Genomic DNA, 22,011 nt, shown 5'->3' with positions numbered 1-22,011 from the left:
GAAATTGCACCAGTTAAACTTTTTTATTTGTAAGGATCTATTTATTCGGTAATCTTGCTACTATAATTTTTATTTCTCTTCTTCTGTCTGTTTTTATTTCTTTTTTAAAACAATGTTTGACTGTGAAGTAGTATTTACATTCTTCCATTTTATTATTTTCTTGCAGATGTAATTATCTATAAAATAATAGGCTGCAGTCATGATTTTTGAGTTATTTAAAAAAAACTGCAGCAGATGTAATACTTGTTAATGATTGTTTCCAAGCACAATTCCACATTGAGCTGTTTGAAAATAATAACCATAAAATAATACATTATTTTAGTAGAATTTCTCAAATGATGTTGACGCAATTCTATTAATCAGTCAATTAGGATTTTTTAAGAAAATCGTGCATATATAAAAAGAAATAAGCAAAAACAATAATTGAATCTAGGACTTTTACCTATCATCTCACGAACTCAATCATTTGTACCAAACGTAATTTACTATTTTATCATACATTACTATAGAAACATGAATAGTTTTAAATTTAATTTAACAAGTAAGTTTGCAATATGTAGGACTTAATCATATATCATCACCCTAATTACATAGCTTAGATTTCATAACAATTTACCGAAATATCATTGTGAAATTTTCAGTTATTGTATTACTTTAAATTGAGTCCAAAATTGTATTACTTCACAATCAAATAATTATGCATTTTTTTATAATTTTGCGAATTGTTCTTCATCATATCATATAATGCCAATGTTCTACATGGACTTGCATATTTGTAAAATGCCTTCTTGTGAATAAGTCTGCGCAGTAGTTCAATCGCATATGCAGTTTTTTTTTATGAAATAAATGTTCTATACTAGTTTTAGTAACTCACATTGCTATAATCTATCAGAAGACATAGTCCAGTCATTATAGTAAGTTTACCTCAGAATTCGAGATGCCTAGATGTAAGTCTGTAAATACTTGTATATTGACACCTTAAAAGTTGTCTCAAAACCTACATATGGTAGGGTCAATACCATATGAAAGTTTTCTAGATACCCAGCTGTAAGTCTGTGAATACTTGTATATTGACACTCTTAAGTTGTCTCAAAACGTACATATGATAGGGTGTCAATACCATATGTAGGTTTTGAGAAAGTGTGTAAATACTTGTACATTGACACCCTAAAGTTGTCTCAAAATCTACATATGGTAGGGTGTCAATGCCATATGTAGGTTTTGAGACAACTTTAGTGTGCCAATATACAAGTATTTACAGACTTACAGCTGGGTATCTCGAATTCCGAGATTCTTACCTTTTTTAAGTTCAAATGACTGGACAGTTGAGGTAAAATTGGGCAAATGTTCGGAATTAAAACTGAGGAATACAACTATACAAGACACAAAGTGGAAAAATGTGCTGGTGGAACAATCGTTAAGAAAATTACTTTTAGTGGTTGGTGACTAATAAAATGTAAAACAAAATCTTGAGGGCCAATTCTCAGGTAAAAGCATTACTGCACAGCAAATACTTAATAAAATGCAATAAATTGCATTGGTACTTTTAGTACCCAGGAAGGAGCGTAACGCACCGTTGCCATAACAACGCTATGTTATGGTCAATTTTACCGGAGAATTTGCCCTTAAATATGATTATGTAAATACTAATTCACTGAAGAGAACTTCTTGCTTGCATGAATTTTTTTCAAATTTAATCCAAAAAATGTATTTATTAACTTGAAAACAACATTTTTATCGATACCTTCTTGAGTTATATCGTTTCCTTTGTATATATTGCTCGAAGCGCTGTAACCAAGGATTGCATGACAAAAAATGTTGTGGAGGGAGTGAATAATTATCTTTCTGTGAGTTCTTCAAATCTTTAGTAAATAATAATCATTATAAATATGGTAAATAGTGTGATCTATGTGATTGTAATGCGTTTTTATTGAAAATATTGTCCGGTCGCGCGTACCAACACAGATTATCATCAATTGGAAGCGATTATGGAGGCGATGCATCGACGGCAGTCACGACCACATATGTTCGTTCGCTTAGTTCGGTAGAAGCACATGGCGAACAGCCGTTAGCCAAACGTTTTAGGAGCGATTATGTACCCATGGACGCGAACGATGATTCGAATGATTCATTTATGACAACCGAAATTAAAAGAATGACAATGTGAGTACTTTAAGATAGAGAGTTGGTGCCTTAGGTAAAAATATCAATCTTCCAGACTTGCCAACATTCAACTCATACTAATCCAAAATTATGCATCTACCTTCATTTTTCTTAAATTTCTGCATTTTCAGCATCACTGATAACATATGGCTCTGGAAGATTAGATATTTTTATCTCCGGTGTTAGAAGGGTTTGTAGATAAATTTGCAATTGGTGAAGTATTGCAAGAATAATGCCATTTTTTAAAACAAATGCAGCATATTTTATATAGAACAAAAACAATCTATTACTTGTGAAATCTTCAATTACACAAGTCCACATAACAAGTTGTCTGGATCTGCAGCCCCAGTGCGACATATGTTTTCCAATGTATTCCGCTTAACGTAACCATACGTCCCGGATTGGCCGGGACAGTCCCGGATTTTCACCTTGTGTCCCGGGTTATTTTAAAAGAATGATTTGTACCGGATTTAGATTTTTATCCCGGATTGTCCCGGTTTTTCAAAAATTAACAGATGAATTAACAAAAATGATTGGCCGGGACAGTCCCGGATTTTCACCTTGTGTCCCGGGTTACTTTAAAAGCATGATTTATACCGGAGTTAGATCTTTTGTCCCGGAGTTAGATCTTTTGTCCCGGAGCTAGATCTTTTGTCCCGGAGTTAGATCTTTCGTCCCGGATTGTCGCGGATAGTCCCAGTTTTTCAGAAATTAACAAATGAATTAACAAAAATTATGAAAACAAACCTACAAGTGCTATTTTTTTAAAAAATGAAAAAGTATGACATATAATCGAATAATAAAGTTTTTACTAAAAGCCCTCAATCATTATAAAAAAGAGATTTATATAAAAAGACTATCCCACGTCCCGGATAACTAAAAATTGCCGTTCCGGTTTTGACTTAAAAAAATATGGTCTTCTAATACCGCTGCACACGAATCTAAAGTCAAAATTAGAAGTCAACTGCAGAAAATGAAAAAAAAAAATTAAAACAACAAAATTTTCGATCTAGAACTTTTTGCATGATAATTAAAATCTTACAATTAATGTTTTTTGTGACCACTTTTTTCATCTCTGTTGAGTATCGTTTTACAACTTCCAGCAGTAATTTTCAAAAAAATTTTGAGGTAACTTAAATATGTTTGATGATCATCTTGGGGCAATATCGAATAAGTATGTTTGCAAATTACTGCTGTAAGTTGTTGTTCGGACGTATTTTCGTTTTTTTATATTGGCCGTGAAGTTGACGATCTTCATGGCATTGAGCTTTTACACGGGATGGTTGCTACCCCTGGTAGAAAGGGCACCGAATCGTTTAATGGGACATATTGTCAACTTGTAAAAGTAAACTCCGCAATACAACAGGTATAATAAATAATAAATAAATAAATGTTCTTTAATTAATAACTTAGTAAAAAATCAGTGATTGTAATAAGAACTTCAACAAATATAAAACAAAACAGTATTTAATACAGTCTACACCAACAAGGGTTAAATTATAACCTAATAACCTGAGTTATCGAAGAAGAGTTTTAATAAATTTTATACCTACGTGGCAAATAAAGTTGCAAAAAGATGTTCAACAGAGATGAAAAAATCATTGCAGAAATCAGTTATATAGGTCATTTAAGGATTGAAGACCTGTAAAATTGTAAATAAATAGTAAGATTTAAATTATCATGCGCAAAATATTTCTCGATATTGTTTTTTCTATTTTTTGCCCAAACTTTGCTTTAGATTCGTATTCAGTGGTCAAAAATACATTGAAGTACATATGTCGCGCACCCAATCCAGACAACTTTTTTTTGTGAACGTGTGTTTAGTAAAAATAAATAAATAAAATTTGTCAAAAAAATACTGGCATTATTTTGGCTATACATATGCTTTGATAGATATGGACAGTGTTCTGAAAGAAATTTATGATCATTATAAAATTTTGTCATTTATTTGAATATTATACACCTTGTAGTAACACTTTACTGAACGTTAGCGGTTTTGCAGCATCCGCTGGACCGCAGATTAAAAATCCTCTAACATTGTTTGACTCCTATTTTACACTTTTATTAACACAAAATATTATTTGACATTATTAAAAATACTTAATGAACACTGAAAAGTACCGTATCGGCGTAACATCCATCGCAAATTTCTAAAATCAGAGCAGTAACTAGACATGCTATCGCATTTTAGGCATATTTACTCTAAGGTAATATTTTTTATTATGCATCTTTAATTATTTATTTGGAAAGTATAATAGTTTATAGTATTAATATTTTTAATTGATAGCTTGCTGTGGAATTATTTGTTAAAATCACAAATAATTATAATATCTGAAATTTTGGCAGTTTAATAATAGTTTTAATAATAATAGTAGTCTGTATTAGTAGTTTGGTTGAAATTATACATTGAGCTTTTCAAAATTTGTTATTGATTTTTGTAAAAATAACTAGATAGGTACAAGATCAATAAATATAAATCGAGAATTAACTCGTCTACCCTCATTTACCTTTTTTGTTAGCTATTAGTTTTTCAAGATTCTATACGTTTTTAGTTCTTCAAGTTTCATTTTGTTTACTTTCTTAGTTAAAACCATTTTTTTCATTTATTTCATCTAGGGGTGAAAAATTAAATTGAGAATTTGAATATTGGCATATTAATTATTTTTAATTTATCACCAACTTCAATGTTGATCCTCCTTATTATTTGGTTCGATGTCTTAATTTTTGTATTTTCTTTCTTTTGTCAACTATCAACTCCTGTCTTTTACTTCTAACGGTCCTAAAGTTCCTTAGATTTCTTGCAGGACGATGTCAGGATATTACTTCCTTATTTCTAATCAGCAGCAATATATGTAAAAAATGATTTATGGTATAATGATTGACTGCTTTTCAGTATCCACTAGTAGACTAGTATAAGCACACCCTTTACTTCAAAATGGATACATGTTAGATAGCGTATGTTTGGCCATTATTTTTATGTGTGTTGAAGTTTGTATTTGTTGTCTACATAAGTCTGCAAGCAGAAAATGGATTTATAAAGTTTATATTATAATCTGTGCTTAATTTGAAAAATGATTGCATGACATCAGACCGACGTAAGATCATCAACAATCTGCGCAATCGGGATATAAGATACGTGTTTGCTCTGCCAGTTTTAATGGATTTATTTTTAGATCCTCATGCTTATTTATAGCGCAGAATGTATAAAAATAATTTATGTATTAACGTCAATTATTGTGCATGATACCTTTGCCTGGTCACAATTGATTACCATAATCGCTCTGTTTACCATTTGCCATTGTTTATGTAATAAAAATTTGCATCGGACACATGTTATTATGTTATTCAATATACATATTAACATTTTTCAATAACTGGACTCCCGCCGATACCTGACACGCGCGCTTTTTCTATACTTGACCTTAAACTTACGTACTGTGCGTGTCCGCAACGGATATAATTCGCTTCAAAATACATTAATTCATACACACTTGTAACAAAGTAACGGTTGAAAATTGTTCGGATTTTTTGTAACATACATTAGAAAGATGTGTCGAGACAAATAAGTCTCTTTTTGTTAATGTAAACAATTTAAGCTTATGTGGGAAAATTTAGGCCGAAAATATTTGCTCTATATCACTCTTAATATAGCCCAAATTAATAAAGGATTTTTTTTTGTATAAATTAAAAAAAAAATATGAATTGATATTTATTATTTTTTGCATAAAAATCGAATTTAATCAATATTTCTCAAATGGTGATTCTCATAATACCATGGTTGTAATAGCTCCTTTAAGTTCAAATTTACAAATTTTGTGTAGTGCTAATGATATTTGAAAACAATTTATTTCAAGAGGATATAAAATAATAACATGAAAATACAGGGATGAAATACAAGATTTTAGTGTAGTTATTATTTATCATGTGAAATTGCACTGCTTTAAAAACAGTTACTGTCAGAAGTAGGATGAAAATTTTGAGGTATCCTATAAATGAAACGTTATTTTTATAATATCCATTAAAATTATTGTTTTTCATTCATTCACAAAACATACTAGATATTCCGTCAAAGTAGACGTAGGCGTAGAAGTTCAGGATTCTGATAGAATTGATGAGTATTGAATTGAGGCTCTTTAAAAGAAATTCCTCATCTACCTTTTCGGCAACATGATTGGTGATGACTGCACATCATAAAAAATATTTTAATAAATCTGTGTTTATACGATCACATTTTATAGGCATATTACCTTTATTGGCATTTTTGTAAAAATGATTCTAGAATATTATTAACTCATTTTTTGAGCTTTATTTTTAAAAAATTATCGAAATATTTTTATAAACCAGCAGATTTTTTTTGTAATCAAAGTTTGGTGAATTCATGTTTCTAAGATGATGTATAAAGATTCAGCATTTGAATATTCAAAATATTTTAGAGTTAAACTTTATAAAGTCATACCTTGTGATAGTAAGCTTTTGATTAGTAATTGATAGTAACTTAATTCATTAACTTTATAATTTGCAAATCTAATTTTAAATTTTTACTTGGTTTATTGTGAGTCGTCATATATTTAACTGATCCCATAATTGATTATGTAAAATTAAATTTGTTTCATGTCATTCACTGTCGCTTACAAATGGGTTGTCATGTAACTAATAATTGTTCTAACTTATCAAAGGTAATTGTGGGGAAATCATGCTTGGGTTCATTAAAAACAAATTTGCTACGGATATAGTTGTTGACTCTAAAATGTACTGCGATTGAAATTCTAACTAACTATAAAAATCTTATTAAGATTATTCTAAATCATTTCAAATATTCTCAGTCTCCATGTTTTTACTTCGAGATCTTTTTTTAAAAAACTATTCTTTCAGATATAAACATTAAATGGTTCAATAATAGTTATTATATTATTATTTGATTTATTTTCAATTGATCTCTCGTAATACATAGTTTGTACAAATTTTATTATTATATTTTATAAAAATGGATTTTTCTAAAATATTTATTATACTATTTTTGAAAATTAATTTTCACTAGGTATATTCCTACTTCAAATTAAGTATTCATGTAAAAATGTTCTTATAAAAATCTATAGTGAATATTTCTAAATACTACTGAATCTTAAACTTGTTTTCGTAGAAATTTTACATTACTCTTTGAACGTTGTAATTTATAACTGCTGCTAATTGTAAACTTCTAAATTTCAGTGACAATTGTAAATAAAATTTTAAAGTATCAATTTATCATCTGTTGCTGGTAAAGAATAGGTATATCTCAGGTAACTCATATAACTCTCAGGTAAATAAGTGATAAGTTTAGTTTTCGATAGCTCTAAATTATTCATCCAACGTTTTAGACTCAAATTAGTCCATTGACTCTTTTCTGCCCCGAGCTTTTGCAAATGTATTACACCAAAAAAAATGATCAAGGATTCTTACTGCCATTATTGTATACATACTTTTGCATATGTATTTATATATATGTATATGCTTCTAATACATCTAAATATTTAAGTTTTAAAGTGGATCACCAATCTCAAAATGATTTGTACGAAAGTTCTTTTAAATTTGTTTCCAGAATGCCCACAGCGGTGCCAATTCACCGGGCGCTTCCCAGGCCGCAGATTCCAAGGAGGCCTCCAATTCCCACAGGACCACTCATGACACAACATAACAATATATCACGAAACGGAAAAGTCAAATTGGAAATATTGTGCCAACCTGAAACGCAACATAGGGCCAGGTAATAAACAAAAATTTGATAGTTAAATATCTACTGCTGATATTGAAAAATCGAAAGAAATTCTATTACTCCTATTTATATATTAGGGACAAGTCCCCTAGTGGCGGACACCTAAGGTTATTTATAAATAAATCAAAAAATATTTTACGAAATGTTTATTAAATTATGATTTATGTTAGATAACAAAGTTAGAAAACAAACTAAATTAACAAAACCGCAATCTTTGCTATAAAATAATTAATACTATCAATCAAACTTTGGTATAAAAAAATATGATTTTAAACTGTGGCACCTAGTACCGGACATTTCAAAATAACTATCCATTCATTTATTACCAGGTATCAAACTGAAGGAAGCAGAGGAGCAGTGAAGGATCGCGATCAACACGGGTTCCCCATAGTCCAATTAATAGGTTACAACAAACCTACAGTTTTGCAAGTTTTCATAGGAACAGACATGGGTCGAGTTGCCCCTCACATGTTCTACCAGGCCTGCAGAGTTTCGGGGAAGAATTCAACCCCTTGTACAGAAGTCAAAATCGCTGGCACCCTGGTTATACAAATTGAATTAGATCCTGCGAAGGAAATGAAAGTTATTTGTGACTGCGTTGGTATTTTAAAGGTAAGTTAAAGTTTTAGATAAGGGTAATAAAAGAACAAAATTGTAAAATAGGAAATTAATAATATATAGAGTATAAAGGTTTTGATATAGACCTTGTTGAAGTCCTATTTTGTGGAATATTTGGAAAATGATCAGTCGAATTGGGCTAATGTATTTGGTAAATCATTTATAGCAAATTGTTTCGCCTTAGAATAAGAAATATGTGTCTTAAAATGATATATAAAAGTGCGATACGTCTCTTATCATGCTAATGTTACTCGAGGTTTTCCAACATTTGATTCTTGTTTCATTAAAGTATGCACGGTAACGGTGCAGAGTATTTATATGCATCTAAATAACGAAGAGATGAACTACTTTATATTTAAATTATGCTATATTAATAATACTATATTAATAATAATCCTTATTACTCAAAAATAATATTAATCAAATAATACTACAGTTTTTGTGACAACTTATCGTTCTAACCTGCCACATTCATTTAGTCTAGTTTGTCCGTTTTATTTTACGAAAATATAACAGATTTATTTATTATAGAATTTTGCTATTTATATATTATTTATCTACATTTTCTAAATAAATATATTGCAAATATATTATCACAAATATATTATTTTCTTTATTAATTTTATCGCCAAATAATTAGTGACCTGGTTACCTATTAGGCAACGTACAATGCTGCGCATTTATCGAATAACAATCGATTATTTTAACAAATCTATGAATATGCAAATAAACAAAATAACAAAAGACTTTATAATGTGACATAATCATAATTACAAATGCCCATTAAAAAGCGTTAACCACTTATTATAAATATGATTATAATATCAACAATTATGCAACTAGAACGTAAAAATTTAAGTGGAGTATGAACTATTTCAACTCGTATTTGCGAATTTGAATGTTACTGTTTAAATTACTTGAAATATTTTAATTTATTGCAAGGTGCAATGTTCACTAACACTTATTTTATAACTGATTTTAACAAAATATGACGATGCTTCTTGATATCGTTTTGTTTACAAAATATTTATTTTTGATCGCCATCGAATTATTTTAATTAAAACTACAATTGATTTCTCAATGAATAAGCGGATTTTGTCAATAAAAATGAGTGACTATTATGCAAATGTGAATTATTAATGGAGTTTCTTATAATTTAATCAACACACATCTTGCGATTTCTATTTGAGAAAAGGTAATTTATTTAGTCATGATTTGAAGTTCCTGGTTTAATTTATTATTTTCATTAATTATTTAGTGTTATGCTTTTGGAATTCGGTTCAGCACGTGGCAATATAATAGAACTTTGGAAAGTATTGATATCAAGAAGTTAAGTTGGGAATAACATTAATTTTGAATTAAAGGAAGAAGGATTGTTTATGGGGACATATATAGCCTATATCGAAGAATGTTGTCAGTATCGAACTGAGAATTTAAAATATTAACTCGTTTTCTTCTAGGGCCATTTGAGCTAAAAAAAATCTTTTATATGATAGGTATTTAAAATTTCTGCATTAATTGAAAAATATAATTTTTATTTTTCCTTTTTAGGAAAGGAAATGTGGATGTAGAGCATAGGTTTCCAGAGCAGACCGGTTCAAGGAGCAAAAAGAAGTCGACAAGATGCCGAATGGTTTTTAGAACTGTTGTCACAAATGATGATAATACAACAGAAACTCTTCAAATATGCTCTCAACCAATTATTTGCAGTAAGTTTATGATATAATATAATTATTTAGGTAACATTGGTGATCTGCTCTATTTATTTAAGCTACAGAATAAAATAGTTTCTAAAATATAGAGTACATACTCTCGTAGATAACGCAAGGATCATGATATTCATCTACTAATTTTGCAATATCTAGTACATGATTACGTTTTTTCTTCATTATACAGTTTTATATTAATATTTTATATATTGCAGTACATATTAGAAAATGTAAATGATTATTTCTATATTTAATTCAATTTCTTTTTATAGCTCAACCTCCTGGTGTACCAGAAATCTCAAAAATGTCATTTAACACTTATCCAGTCACGGGTGGTATGGAGCTGATTATATTAGGAAAGAATTTTTTAAAAAATACACAAGTTGTTTTTGAAAAATGTCGGAGTGCAAATGAAGACGAATACGTCACACCAAATAGAGAGTTTTTACAGCAGGTAATAATGGACAAATTTTCTTATTATTATTATTTGATAATGAATAGTTCCATGTATTACGTTAAATCAGTCTTCAGATTTATTTTTCACTGTTGTGAAAAATGAAGTCAATAAATTCAAAATTACATTTATTGAATAAAGTATATTCTTTATATTCTTTTCTATTAAAACTCCAATTCATAAAATAAATACCTAACAAGATTCTGAATTGTTGTCGAGTGGAACGTCAAGACCATGAGATGACTATATATAGTCCTCGACTAAATAATTAAAGAGTATTTTTATATTATTTGCATATTCTCATTGGTGTGTACATGGTAATCATTACAATTTGTAAAATTTTATTAATGATTAGAAGAAATTAATGGTTACAATTTTGAAACTTTTTTTGTCAGATAGTTGCAACTAAACATCAGATAGTTGCATGTTATTTTTCATTTCTATGGGTAATATTTATGTATTTAAGTAAATATAATTATTTAATGTATATATATTTTATTTTCAGATCCACCTGGTTTGCACTGTGCCTCCTTATTATAAACAAGACATCCAGGAGCCCGTGAAAGTCAGAGTATTTATAGTATCTGGTAAAGATGATCAGAGCAGAAAAGCAAGTGAACCACATGAGTTCACTTATATGCCAATCAATGCTAATAATAGATATTTTGCAGAATGTGCACCTCCTCAAACTGGTATGTCGACTTTAAACGCCTACACAAATTGGCATATTATTATTTTTTCCCTTAGATAGGAGACAGATTTTTTATAATACCTTTTTAAAACAAAGAAGAAACAGTGATTTTTTTATCGTTTTTGAATTTATTTATTTATTACAATATGAGTTTTTTTCTGTTTGTTTCATCCGCAAATATGCAATTTGAAAAGAAATATTTGAAATTTGAAAAAAAAAAAAGAAAAAAATCTGTCCTTGGGAATATAATGCATGACGAAATGTGATTGTAACTAACGTTATTTCTTATATGAAGATACGACGTTGTTTTTCAGAATTTGATCTACGATCTATTTATAAAGCAAAGATTAATATTTAAAATACAAATACTTACAAAAAATCCGCACATTTGATGTTTGCAGAAATTTTTAGAGATTTTTAATTTTGATTTTTTTTTTTTTTTTTGAATGAAAAACCTTTGCTTTATATAATATTTTTGATTTCTATATGCAAATATATATGATACACAAGAAAGAAGATATATGAAGTGCGGATATATGAAATGAAGCTTGACTTACTTATCGACGAATTTAATTTTAGTCAAATAACTTTATTATATTGATCCTGATATTGATATTTTTACAATTGTAACATATGATTCTACGAACCTGCGTCGTTAACTCGAGTCAATATACATATGCCTTCCCTCTAAGTTAGTGATGAAGTAATTATTGTTTATTTATATTTTTTTTATATTATGATTTGTAACTAAAAAAACATGCATTGATGCTATATGCAATATGCTTTTTCCTGTTTGTTTCTCTTAGATTAATGTTCAATACGATTGGCTGTCGTCGTCTAGGTATCCGCCTATGTTGACGAAACCAATCGAACAGTAGTCGGCAACCCATTCAGTTCGAGCTTCAAGTTTCGCCGAGTCAAAAGTCATACACGGGCGCGCATCACGACGGGTATTAGTTAAAAGCATACACATACACATACACATACACACACATCAACACACACACACACAAAACACACCAGGATAGAAATGTTAAGATATCTGTATTTACAATTACACACACCAATGCCAGAGAATGTGCATTGGTAGTAGATGAATAGTAACAAATATGGAATGGCATGTTGAATATCTAGATTTTTTGGCGATTACCTAGAAGAAAATCTTGCCTCATATTTTCACATTTACACTGTCAATTTTAACATAAACGTTTCATTATTGAGCAATGATGAATTTTAAAAAAATCTTAATATTCTCTTCATTACCTGCAATTTGGAGCCTGTAGTATTCGATGTTCATGCTGCGTTTTTTCTCAAAATATCATTGATAAGCTTTAATGTCGAATACAGAAATACCCCGTTTAACGCGGGGGATACGTTCCATCGAAGTAGAGCGCAATGCAAAACAGCGCTATACGAAGCTATAGAAATATTAGAGTTAGAGGAAGACGGCTAGAAAATGGCGATATTAATTTTAAAAAGTATGTTATTTTTACTAAAAATAAAACCAAACATTTCATTCTTAAAGCCCAAAATAATACCACATTATTATTTCTTACAAAAATAAAAACAAAATATAAATAACAAAACGAATGTTCTTGGATAAACAAATAACATTCTAAGTCAGCCATATTTAGTTAGTCTTCCGCGTTTTTAGTGTTCTACCTTTTTGTGACAAAAGCGTTTTTTTTGCGTTGTTCTCTTAAAAGTTAGAGCATTTCTAACACCGGATTCGGATCATTTTCAATGAATTGATCAATTATTTCAGTTATGACAGACAAACTTCTTTTTAAAAACAACATCGAAAGTTCTTCTTGCTTTTCCGCTGAATCAGTGCTGTCAACAAGTTTGTTTTCTTCTTGTTTAGTTCATTTCTTGAGCTCACCATTAGAAACCCTGCGCTGCTTCTTGAATTATTTCTTTAACATCTTCCTCATTTATTCCTTCAAAACCTGGGTTGAAATAAAAGAGCGCTAAACCGAAACAGCACTAAACAGTACGGCGTTAAACGGGGTATTACTGTATGTGTTTTTATTAATATTTTCACGTTAGCGATGCATATCATCTTCTGAATGATATAGTGCGAGTAACTGGAAGAAGAAAAATTACGAAGTTATGTTCATATTCATATATAGGATGTCTCTAAACTCAACGTCCACCCGAAATGGGGTATCAGTATTGATTTCTCAACTATAATGAAAAAAATTGGAAAAACAGTTGATCCCATACAGTTTCAAAATTATGAGCTTTTATGTACAATCTAGAGCTTTGGTCAAAATGCAATAATTTTCTGATTATTGTGGTCTGTATATTATTTTAATTTACAGTACTAGATAGTGATTTGGATCTAGATCTGAAATTAATATTGAATCTACCGTCGTTGATATTCATTTTTCAGTTAGTTTAGTATAATTGTATTTATGTTACGTAGTTATGGAATTTATTAAAACTTTCCTTCGATTACCTCAGGTTGTTGGGTTATAATTTAACCCTTGTAGCTAAGGACTATATTAAACACTGATTTGTTTTGTATTTGTTGCAATTCTTATGACAATCACTGATTTATCACTAAGTTATAATGAAAGAAGATATATTTATTTATTATTTATTACATGTTATTTTATTACATGGACTTCACTTTTAGAAGTGATCAATTAGTCCCATTAAACTCTCCGCTACCCCCTCTACCAGGGGTTGCAACCATTTCCCGTAAAAGCTCAATGCCATGAAGATTGTCACTTTTATGGCCAATATAATAAAACGAAAATACGCCCGAAAAATAAAATATGAAATAACTTTATCAACTCTCACAAAATGATTTCAAAATATGTGTTTCAGATAACATATATATACAGGGTGACTCAGAATTCATAGTTAAGCCGAAAAGGGAGATGTACGGTTTTGTAACTATCATGAAAAATGAAAAAAAAAATCCATGCAGTTTGAAAATTCTGAACTTTTGAGTACCATCTAGAGCTTTTTCAAAATAAGAACATTTTTCAGTTATTTTGGTTAAGTTTTATTATTTTTGTTCATTTACGCTTTAGAATCGCAATTTTTAGGACCATAGTCCAAAATACTGATACGATTGCCCCTAGTTTTTTAGGATTAAGTCTATTTGTTAAACTATGAATTTAAAAGTTTAGAAAATTGGCCGTTCTATGCATGAAAGCAAGTTCCATGAAAAGTTCGCATATTCAACCAGGATGCAAAATGGTACAATATTTTTTATTTTCATACTAAAAAAAAAACGAGTAAAAAATAAAAACCTAGAGTAACACGATTTTTGCGGATTTTAATTTGTTTTTATTCAAGAGTTACTGCATCGTTGGCGTGAAAGTGTTAAAATATTACACAAGTGAAAGACATTTTATTTATTTAATATTTATTGTCTTGATTATTTGTTAATATTGATTTTGTGTCATTGCTCAGTAAATTTCGGTTATCAATCATTAGAAAAATAAGTATTCTATATTTATTCCTTAGTAATATTTTCTTTTAATTTAAAATCGTTGTCGTTGGCTTTCGTTAGAGAAATCGTTGGAGAAAATATTCAACTTGACTTATTCCATGTTTGTTCAAAATTTAAAAAATTGAACAAAAGAATATTAATAATCATAATTTATACAAATTCAATCAATAAATTAATTTAATATTGTAATTTACAAATCATACGACTCAAATTAACACGAACAGCATAGATTATCCAAAAACAATAATTATTTTTATGTTAAAACCACTTTACACAAATACACAAATACACAAATACAAAAAAAAACTTTCCATTGATGAGCACATTTAATTAATTGTCTGATGATTTTAAATATGTATTAATCATTTCGAAAATTAGTTCTTAAATTGTAATTAATATTCAGTTTTGAATATGGTTTTTATTTTAATGGTACATTTACGAGATTGCAAGATCGTTATGAAATTTACATTTGACAAGATTAAGAGGATATAAAAAGAAATTTTGGTACTGAAACCTGATGGGGTTTTGATGGTGGGATGTCCTAATCGTTTTGCCAATATCTTTATTACTGTGTGATTTATTTTGATACGAAATTTGTACAAGTTAAATATTAATTAATCATTTTCACTGGAAATCACAAAATTATTTCGTCATTAGGATGTTTGGACTTAAATGTATATCCATTTCTGTTCCAGCTTTTTATATTACATATTTTATAATAGAATTTCGTGTATCTACTAAAAAATAGTTTACATATATATACTAGTTTAGATTTTTTTGGAAACATTTATGTATATTTCAATTACCCTTTAAAGTTTTTTTTTCATCTGGCAGATTCGTTTATTTGATTAAGAACCTATCCAGATTCTGAACTAGGTATATCCACAATGAATTATTTATTCACCTTTTAGTATGAGTAAAAAAAATATCAAGAAAATTCACTTACTTTTGGTACCTATTGCTATATCTTTATGCCTAAAATGTTTCAAGATTGATAATATTTCAAACTAAACGCTTAGAGTAACTGTACTCTTATATTCATAAATAAATAACTTAACATTCCAATTAATTAAGTTATTAAATGGGACACTCGAAATTAATTTTAAAATAATTTTACAAAGAACTTAAGTCAACATTCAATATTGACGCGTAATTTTGTGACAACAGTGGCAATAATTTATTATATATATTTCGGAATTTTTAGGTACCTAATTATTCCAGTTTATAATATATATTTTATGCTGAGATTCATTACGGAGTTCCTGAACAAATTTGCAGAATTTTTTTATATATAATTTTTGTATTATTGATATATATGATATATTGACCCTTGCTCCAATCGGATATAAATGTTTGCGAGAAACTTTCGTAACGATCATCATCCAGTAAACAGTACCTGACATGAACATGTGATTTTTTGTTAAGCTGATTTCAATTGTTTATTTGTTAGTAGGTGAAAAATTTGTATTATTATGAACATTATCAAAGTACTAGATACATAGTCTGAATTGGCGCGGTAATTTGTCCATAAATACAATGGGAAAACGCTAAGTTTTATGATGATGCTTCTTGAATGTATTTTCAATAATAAATTTATAAATCGAATCAATTTTTATTTGGCATTCTAATAGAGTTTGAAAAAAGATTATCTAGGAGTGTGTATTTATTACCTTTATTGAATAGGCTTTTAATTCAATTTTCTTCACTCTTGTTGCACTATTTCGATCATTGATATTTCAGACATTGTTAATAGAATGTAATAAATATCTTTGAACCTTTTTTGCGACAAAATTTTAAGGTTACTACTAATTCAATTTTTGTAAATTTAACTGGACAAACATATCGCGACGACAAAAAATACCAAATCCACACTAATCGATAGCTTCGCTCGAACTTTGATAAGTATGCTTCTGCAAAAAAAAAAAATGAATCAGTACATAAAATTTGCATTTTGCTGCTAATGTTCATTTTATAATATCGTGATTTTGGAAGAGGCAATTTATATTACTGATGTATTCCGATTGTATTGCAATTGAAACAAAAAATAATCTCAACGAATGATTAAATCAATAGCCCACCGGCTTTCAGATATTTTTCTGTGAGATTTAAATGCGAAGTTTTATATAGCCTCTTCCTTTAAGAACGTTTATCGACTAATTCAAAAAATAATTGAGTTGCAACATGAGAAAATTTAATAGTTTCAGAAAAAATTATCTACGGTTTTTTTAATTAATCATATTCATCGAACAATGATTATCTAAACGATTGTGCTCTTTGAAGGATATTTTGATATTTTTAAGTGCTACCCGTCGATTTAGAAATTCAAGGGTTTTATATATATAATGTGGTATTCATTATCGGTAAAAGCCGAAAAATAGATGACTATCTCTCTCGGTCAATATGTCTTCTATGTGTATATATATTCAATATATCCAATATTAAATATGTGATCTGTATAGTTGGTGGCTATTGTTTTAAACATTTGCAATAATATTGACTTGAAATGTACGCACTTTCACAAATTTGATCAAAATTGAGTATACATTTACTAAATTATGTATCCAGTACATATAATGTTCACCCGCATGAAGAAGCTTTAGGTTCCACTAGAAAATCAAGAGTTGCAGTATGAATCGAGCTGTCTGCTTTAATACAATTTAAAATTTCAGATTTATGCGAGCAGAAAACCTCAAGTTCTCCTTTCCAATGTATTCCTTAAAATATACTACGAAATATAAACGTTGTTTTCCATGACTTTTATGCTAATTTATGATACAGCCAATATGTAACATATATCTTAGCATGAATTTGTCCTTAAATTTTCATTTTTTTTTTCTATTTTTGGGATATTAGCATGTTGGCATGTACATATTGGCCTAATACATATCTGAATTATGACAAATTTTCGCATTTATATTTTTGTACAAAGGGGATTTAATTTTAAGATATATTATAAACGTTTTATATGATGTTTGGCGTTCGTCTTGAATTTTTATGATGCCGCGCTAACGATTCGCGCGAGCGACGTCGGATATTTAGGGTGCTTATCCAACAATGCTGAGCTGAAAACATTAGGTGAAATTTTGATCAATGATTTTGTACCAAATGTATATACATATATATTTATTCATTTCCATTGATTCGAAGATGATTCTTCATAGAAGCAGAGGCATGTTGAACCAACGAGCTTGAAAATTTTGGTCCATAAAATTACACCATTTTCTACACGAAATTTTATGGGACCAAATTCACATGGTTTTGTCAGTTCGACATATTTTTGCGTCAATGAACAAAAGAGCAGAATGTTTTTCACTCGCTCAGAGATGTGGACCGGCACTCTAATTATGTTTACCGTTCCTATTTCAGGATTTCTGCAGTTAATTAACTTCGTAATCTTTCAAAGTTTTCCTTCCCTGTAAGCCAATTATTTTAGTCAGATACTAACATATTTTATCCCTCAGGCTTGTCATTGTGTGGAGATCCTTCAAATCGCTTAGGAAATCGATTTTTACCGGACGACATGCCTCGACCGGTTATGCTGTGGCGTTCGAACTCGGACGTCAAACCGAAAGCCGAGTTAGATGTCAACATGATGCCTCCACCCGCACCTCTAATGTCCATAGGACAGAGGAGGCCTTCTGCATCAAATTTAATACTGCCAGATCCACACACGCCACCTCTCACATCCTTAAAATCTGAAATTATTGATGAAAGCAGCCAGGGTTCCGAGAGTAAATATCATATAAATAATGATAACTCCATGGATGGAATGGAGATGCTACGGCACAGAGAAATTGCTATGCGTAAATTGGAAGCCATGAATGATAATTCTATGGGAAATGAAAATTCCATGGATGCTATGTCTTGTCAGAGAGGTTTCTTAACTCATGGCGAGGAATCCATGCACGGAATGCACTCTGCACAAATATTAGCTAGATCTCTCCAGTCTTCGAATAATCCCACATCGCAGCTTTCACCTCAGGAGTTAAAAGAAGTAATGGATTTACGAGTGAAACCATCAGTTTGTGATTTATCACAAGCACAGCCATCTTCGCTGGCTGCTATTAACCAATTTGTAGCTGGCGCAAGTAATATGCCACCCCAAAGTGTAGAAAACTTTTTTCATATGTCTAAAATGGATGCAAATACTGGAAAACTTGATAGGTTAATTCCATCTAGCAGCATGTCTCAGCAGCTACAAATGCAAACTGAAAGTTTGATAAAAACCGATCAACTGATCCAATCAGTTGCGGCCGCCGTGTTCAATCCATTACCTACTGCCAATTCGACTGAAGTCTTATTCCCTCCTACGGAATCCACTGTGCCTTCCATTAGTCAAATAGGGGCATCATTGAATCAGCTTTCTGAAATGATGCCACATTCAGAAAATATTATGCAGTCATCTGGGACCAATTTGACCAATCAATTACTTGCCAATAATATAACGGCGTCTATTGCCAATGAACTAATAAACGAATCTCAAAATAGTTCCTCTAATTTTCGACAAATGATGGAAGAAATGCCTACGCGGACAGAGGCAGCATTGGATTCTCTTTTGAATAGCCAAACAAGTAAAGATAATTCACTAGTTATGGACACATCTGCCCCTAATATTTTAACAAGTACGCAGGGAACATCAAAATTAGACGCTTTAGTCAATTCAACTGTCGATACTCATATGGGAAGTCCTCCCCAATCCTCATCTAATATGTCTCCTATAGTTTTAACTTCCAACGAAGATTCTGTCATGAAACAATCATCTCCGAACGTCCAGTCCAGCATTTTATCCCAGCCTTCTCATTCATCTCCCATCAATCAAGATTTGATGTCCAACATGCGCCATAATCTTAGTTTATCTCAACAAGTATCTCAGGATATAATCATGGCATCGCAACCAAATTCAAACGAAATGATGAACCAAAATGCATCACCATCGAATCAAAATAATTCGCCAAGTAGTCACGATATGCTGTTAAGTTCACAAGTATCTCCTAATATGATGTGCCAAAGTAGCATGTCCACGAGTAACGTGATGCTTGAAATTCATCAGGTCACACAAGCTATGAATAATAATATATTGAACGCAGCCTTGAATGCGACCTCTCAAGATGTGACAGACATGATGAACAGCTCTAATCTAATGCAGCGATCAACGCAAGATGTTCACAAAAGTCCTCCAGTTGCTGTTAAGAACATGATTCTTAATGCAGCGGCGGAAATTTTGACTTCACAGCAAACTCCAATAACGGAATCAGCAATGAATGCGCTGATGACTTCGGCGACATTGCTGAACGATAATACGCCTCCTCCAAATCAGTCACCGATGATAATAACGCAAGCGCCATCGGCGCCGCAGTCGGAATTGCAACAACAGACAGATCAGCAGAGAATCAACGATGCGTTGTGTCAGACGAATCAACAGCCAACACTTTTGGATCAACATATAAATAACATAATGAATCAGCAGATGGAGTCATCAATGATGGCCAGTAACGTGCAACAGATGCTCAATGCTTCTCAGTCGCGTCAATATAATGTCGCGACATCTCAAACACCGCAATCCATGATGAACAACGTATCCTTACCCCAGGCCAGCGCGAGCCAGATTCTGTCCAGCCAAGAACTATGCAATGCGGTCAATCAGCAGATTCAACTGAGGCAAGCCGAGCAGAATTATCTGCAGGCCGTGGCACAAAGCGAAGCCGTCAACCAGGGAATGAGAAACGACGGAAACTTTTCCACAATGACTGATAACGATCTCCTGAGTTATATTGACCCGACCAGCTTCGATAATGGTATGTGATTATTTCTTTATTTACCACGAAAGCGTTGGACGCCTTGAGGTGATTTTAGATGTAATTCGTTTCTTATATAATTGTATGTTTTCAATCATCTTCAAGTTTTTGCATTTTTACTTTTATATTTTTATGGCATTAATTCAAACAAAAGAATTGTTTAAATATGTTAAAAGATTTGAACTATTAAATTTAATTCGTTGTTTAATTGTTGCGTCTATTTTTTGCTTATTAGGTTAATATTTTATGTTGAATTTAATTATCTTTACGAGCTGGACCTCAGATTTACTTTTCTGCATTGATTTGACTATATTATAGTCAAAACAAACACCTTTAAATATTATAGGCCTATGAGTAGTGGTTGAATGATACTTCAAGGTGTTTCTTTTGACTATCATCTATGTTACTAAGTAAAATTTCATTACCACATTAGTATCAAATTTTCATTAAATATTCAAATTATGTTTTCTTTATTTACCAAACTGTATTTTGAATATTGAATTATTCGTTATTATTAGTTATTTTGAACTAGTTTTTACATATTTTTCTCAAATTGAAGGGTCAAATCGAGCAGGAACAAAGAAAAACTATGATTTTAGTTTTTTTAAACAATTCTTCATTATGATTGATTTTAAATCTTATATTTAGTTTTGAATTAAACATTTAAATTAGGATAATGTGAATAATTAATTCAATTTTATTGATATATTTTCTTTCAATTTCAGTGCCAATCGGTCAATCGGAACTCAACCATAATGTTAAATATTAATTCAAGAAGCAGAAGAAAATGAAGATTCAAAATATAAAAGTGGTGGTTATAAGTCAATTAATAAAACATTTATTATATTGATAAATAGTTGTCAATGAAATTAATTTCTCAAAAGAAACCGAACGTATTATGATTAGTAGAGATATTAGATGATTACAGTATAAATGTGTTAATCCAGGTTGTGTGTTGATATTTCTCGATATGAGATATCAAAATTACTTATGTACTAATTTGGATTACACATAAGAAAAGTATGTTATAACATACTGTTCATTTTCTATTATTTATTTTTGACGTACTGATTTTATATTGTATACCTTGACAATTTTTTAGTATAAAATTTATTTTTAAAATTTGAAACTGAGATATCAAAATTCATCATTTTTATATTAGTTGCTTTGGCATCGAGCCAAAATTAATATATGTATATGTTAAATATTTGTGCTATTCGTGTGAGTTAATTTATATTCTTAAATCTAAGAGTAAGTTATATTATAAGCTATATTTGTAAGTAATTATATTATAAGAAGAAGAATAGTGAAGTGATTAAATAATGTGCAATATGGGCTATCGTTGAAAGTAAAGTTTATG

At 30.2% G+C, this 22,011-nt stretch overlaps 1 protein-coding gene across 2 annotated transcripts in view; it reads left to right on the top strand.

Annotated features, from left to right (window-relative positions):
- LOC113373225 (nuclear factor of activated T-cells 5-like) overlaps positions 1 to 21,543 on the top strand; it is a 41,818-nt gene extending 20,275 nt beyond the window's left edge. Inside the window, exons 3-10 of one of the 2 annotated variants that reach the window (XM_026613529.1) lie at positions 1,966 to 2,163; positions 7,742 to 7,906; positions 8,245 to 8,531; positions 10,090 to 10,242; positions 10,515 to 10,696; positions 11,202 to 11,388; positions 18,318 to 20,651; positions 21,377 to 21,543. In XM_026613529.1, the coding sequence (XP_026469314.1) occupies positions 1,966 to 2,163; positions 7,742 to 7,906; positions 8,245 to 8,531; positions 10,090 to 10,242; positions 10,515 to 10,696; positions 11,202 to 11,388; positions 18,318 to 20,651; positions 21,377 to 21,420 (3,550 nt within the window). In that variant the 3' untranslated portion in view covers positions 21,421 to 21,543. The remainder of the gene's footprint in view (positions 1 to 1,965; positions 2,164 to 7,741; positions 7,907 to 8,244; positions 8,532 to 10,089; positions 10,243 to 10,514; positions 10,697 to 11,201; positions 11,389 to 18,317; positions 20,652 to 21,376) is intronic. The other variant, XM_026613530.1, reaches the window with a different exon arrangement.
- Positions 21,544 to 22,011: the final 468 nt, after the last annotated feature.

Source organism: Ctenocephalides felis, unplaced genomic scaffold (assembly GCF_003426905.1).
Source record: "Ctenocephalides felis isolate EL2017-DRISC unplaced genomic scaffold, ASM342690v1 CF-g0.4_SCAFFOLD_01604, whole genome shotgun sequence".
In the NCBI taxonomy this organism is placed as follows: Eukaryota; Metazoa; Arthropoda; class Insecta; order Siphonaptera; family Pulicidae; genus Ctenocephalides; species Ctenocephalides felis.
Note: the sequence above shows the minus strand (reverse complement) of the source record. Positions and strands in the feature narration are given on the sequence as shown.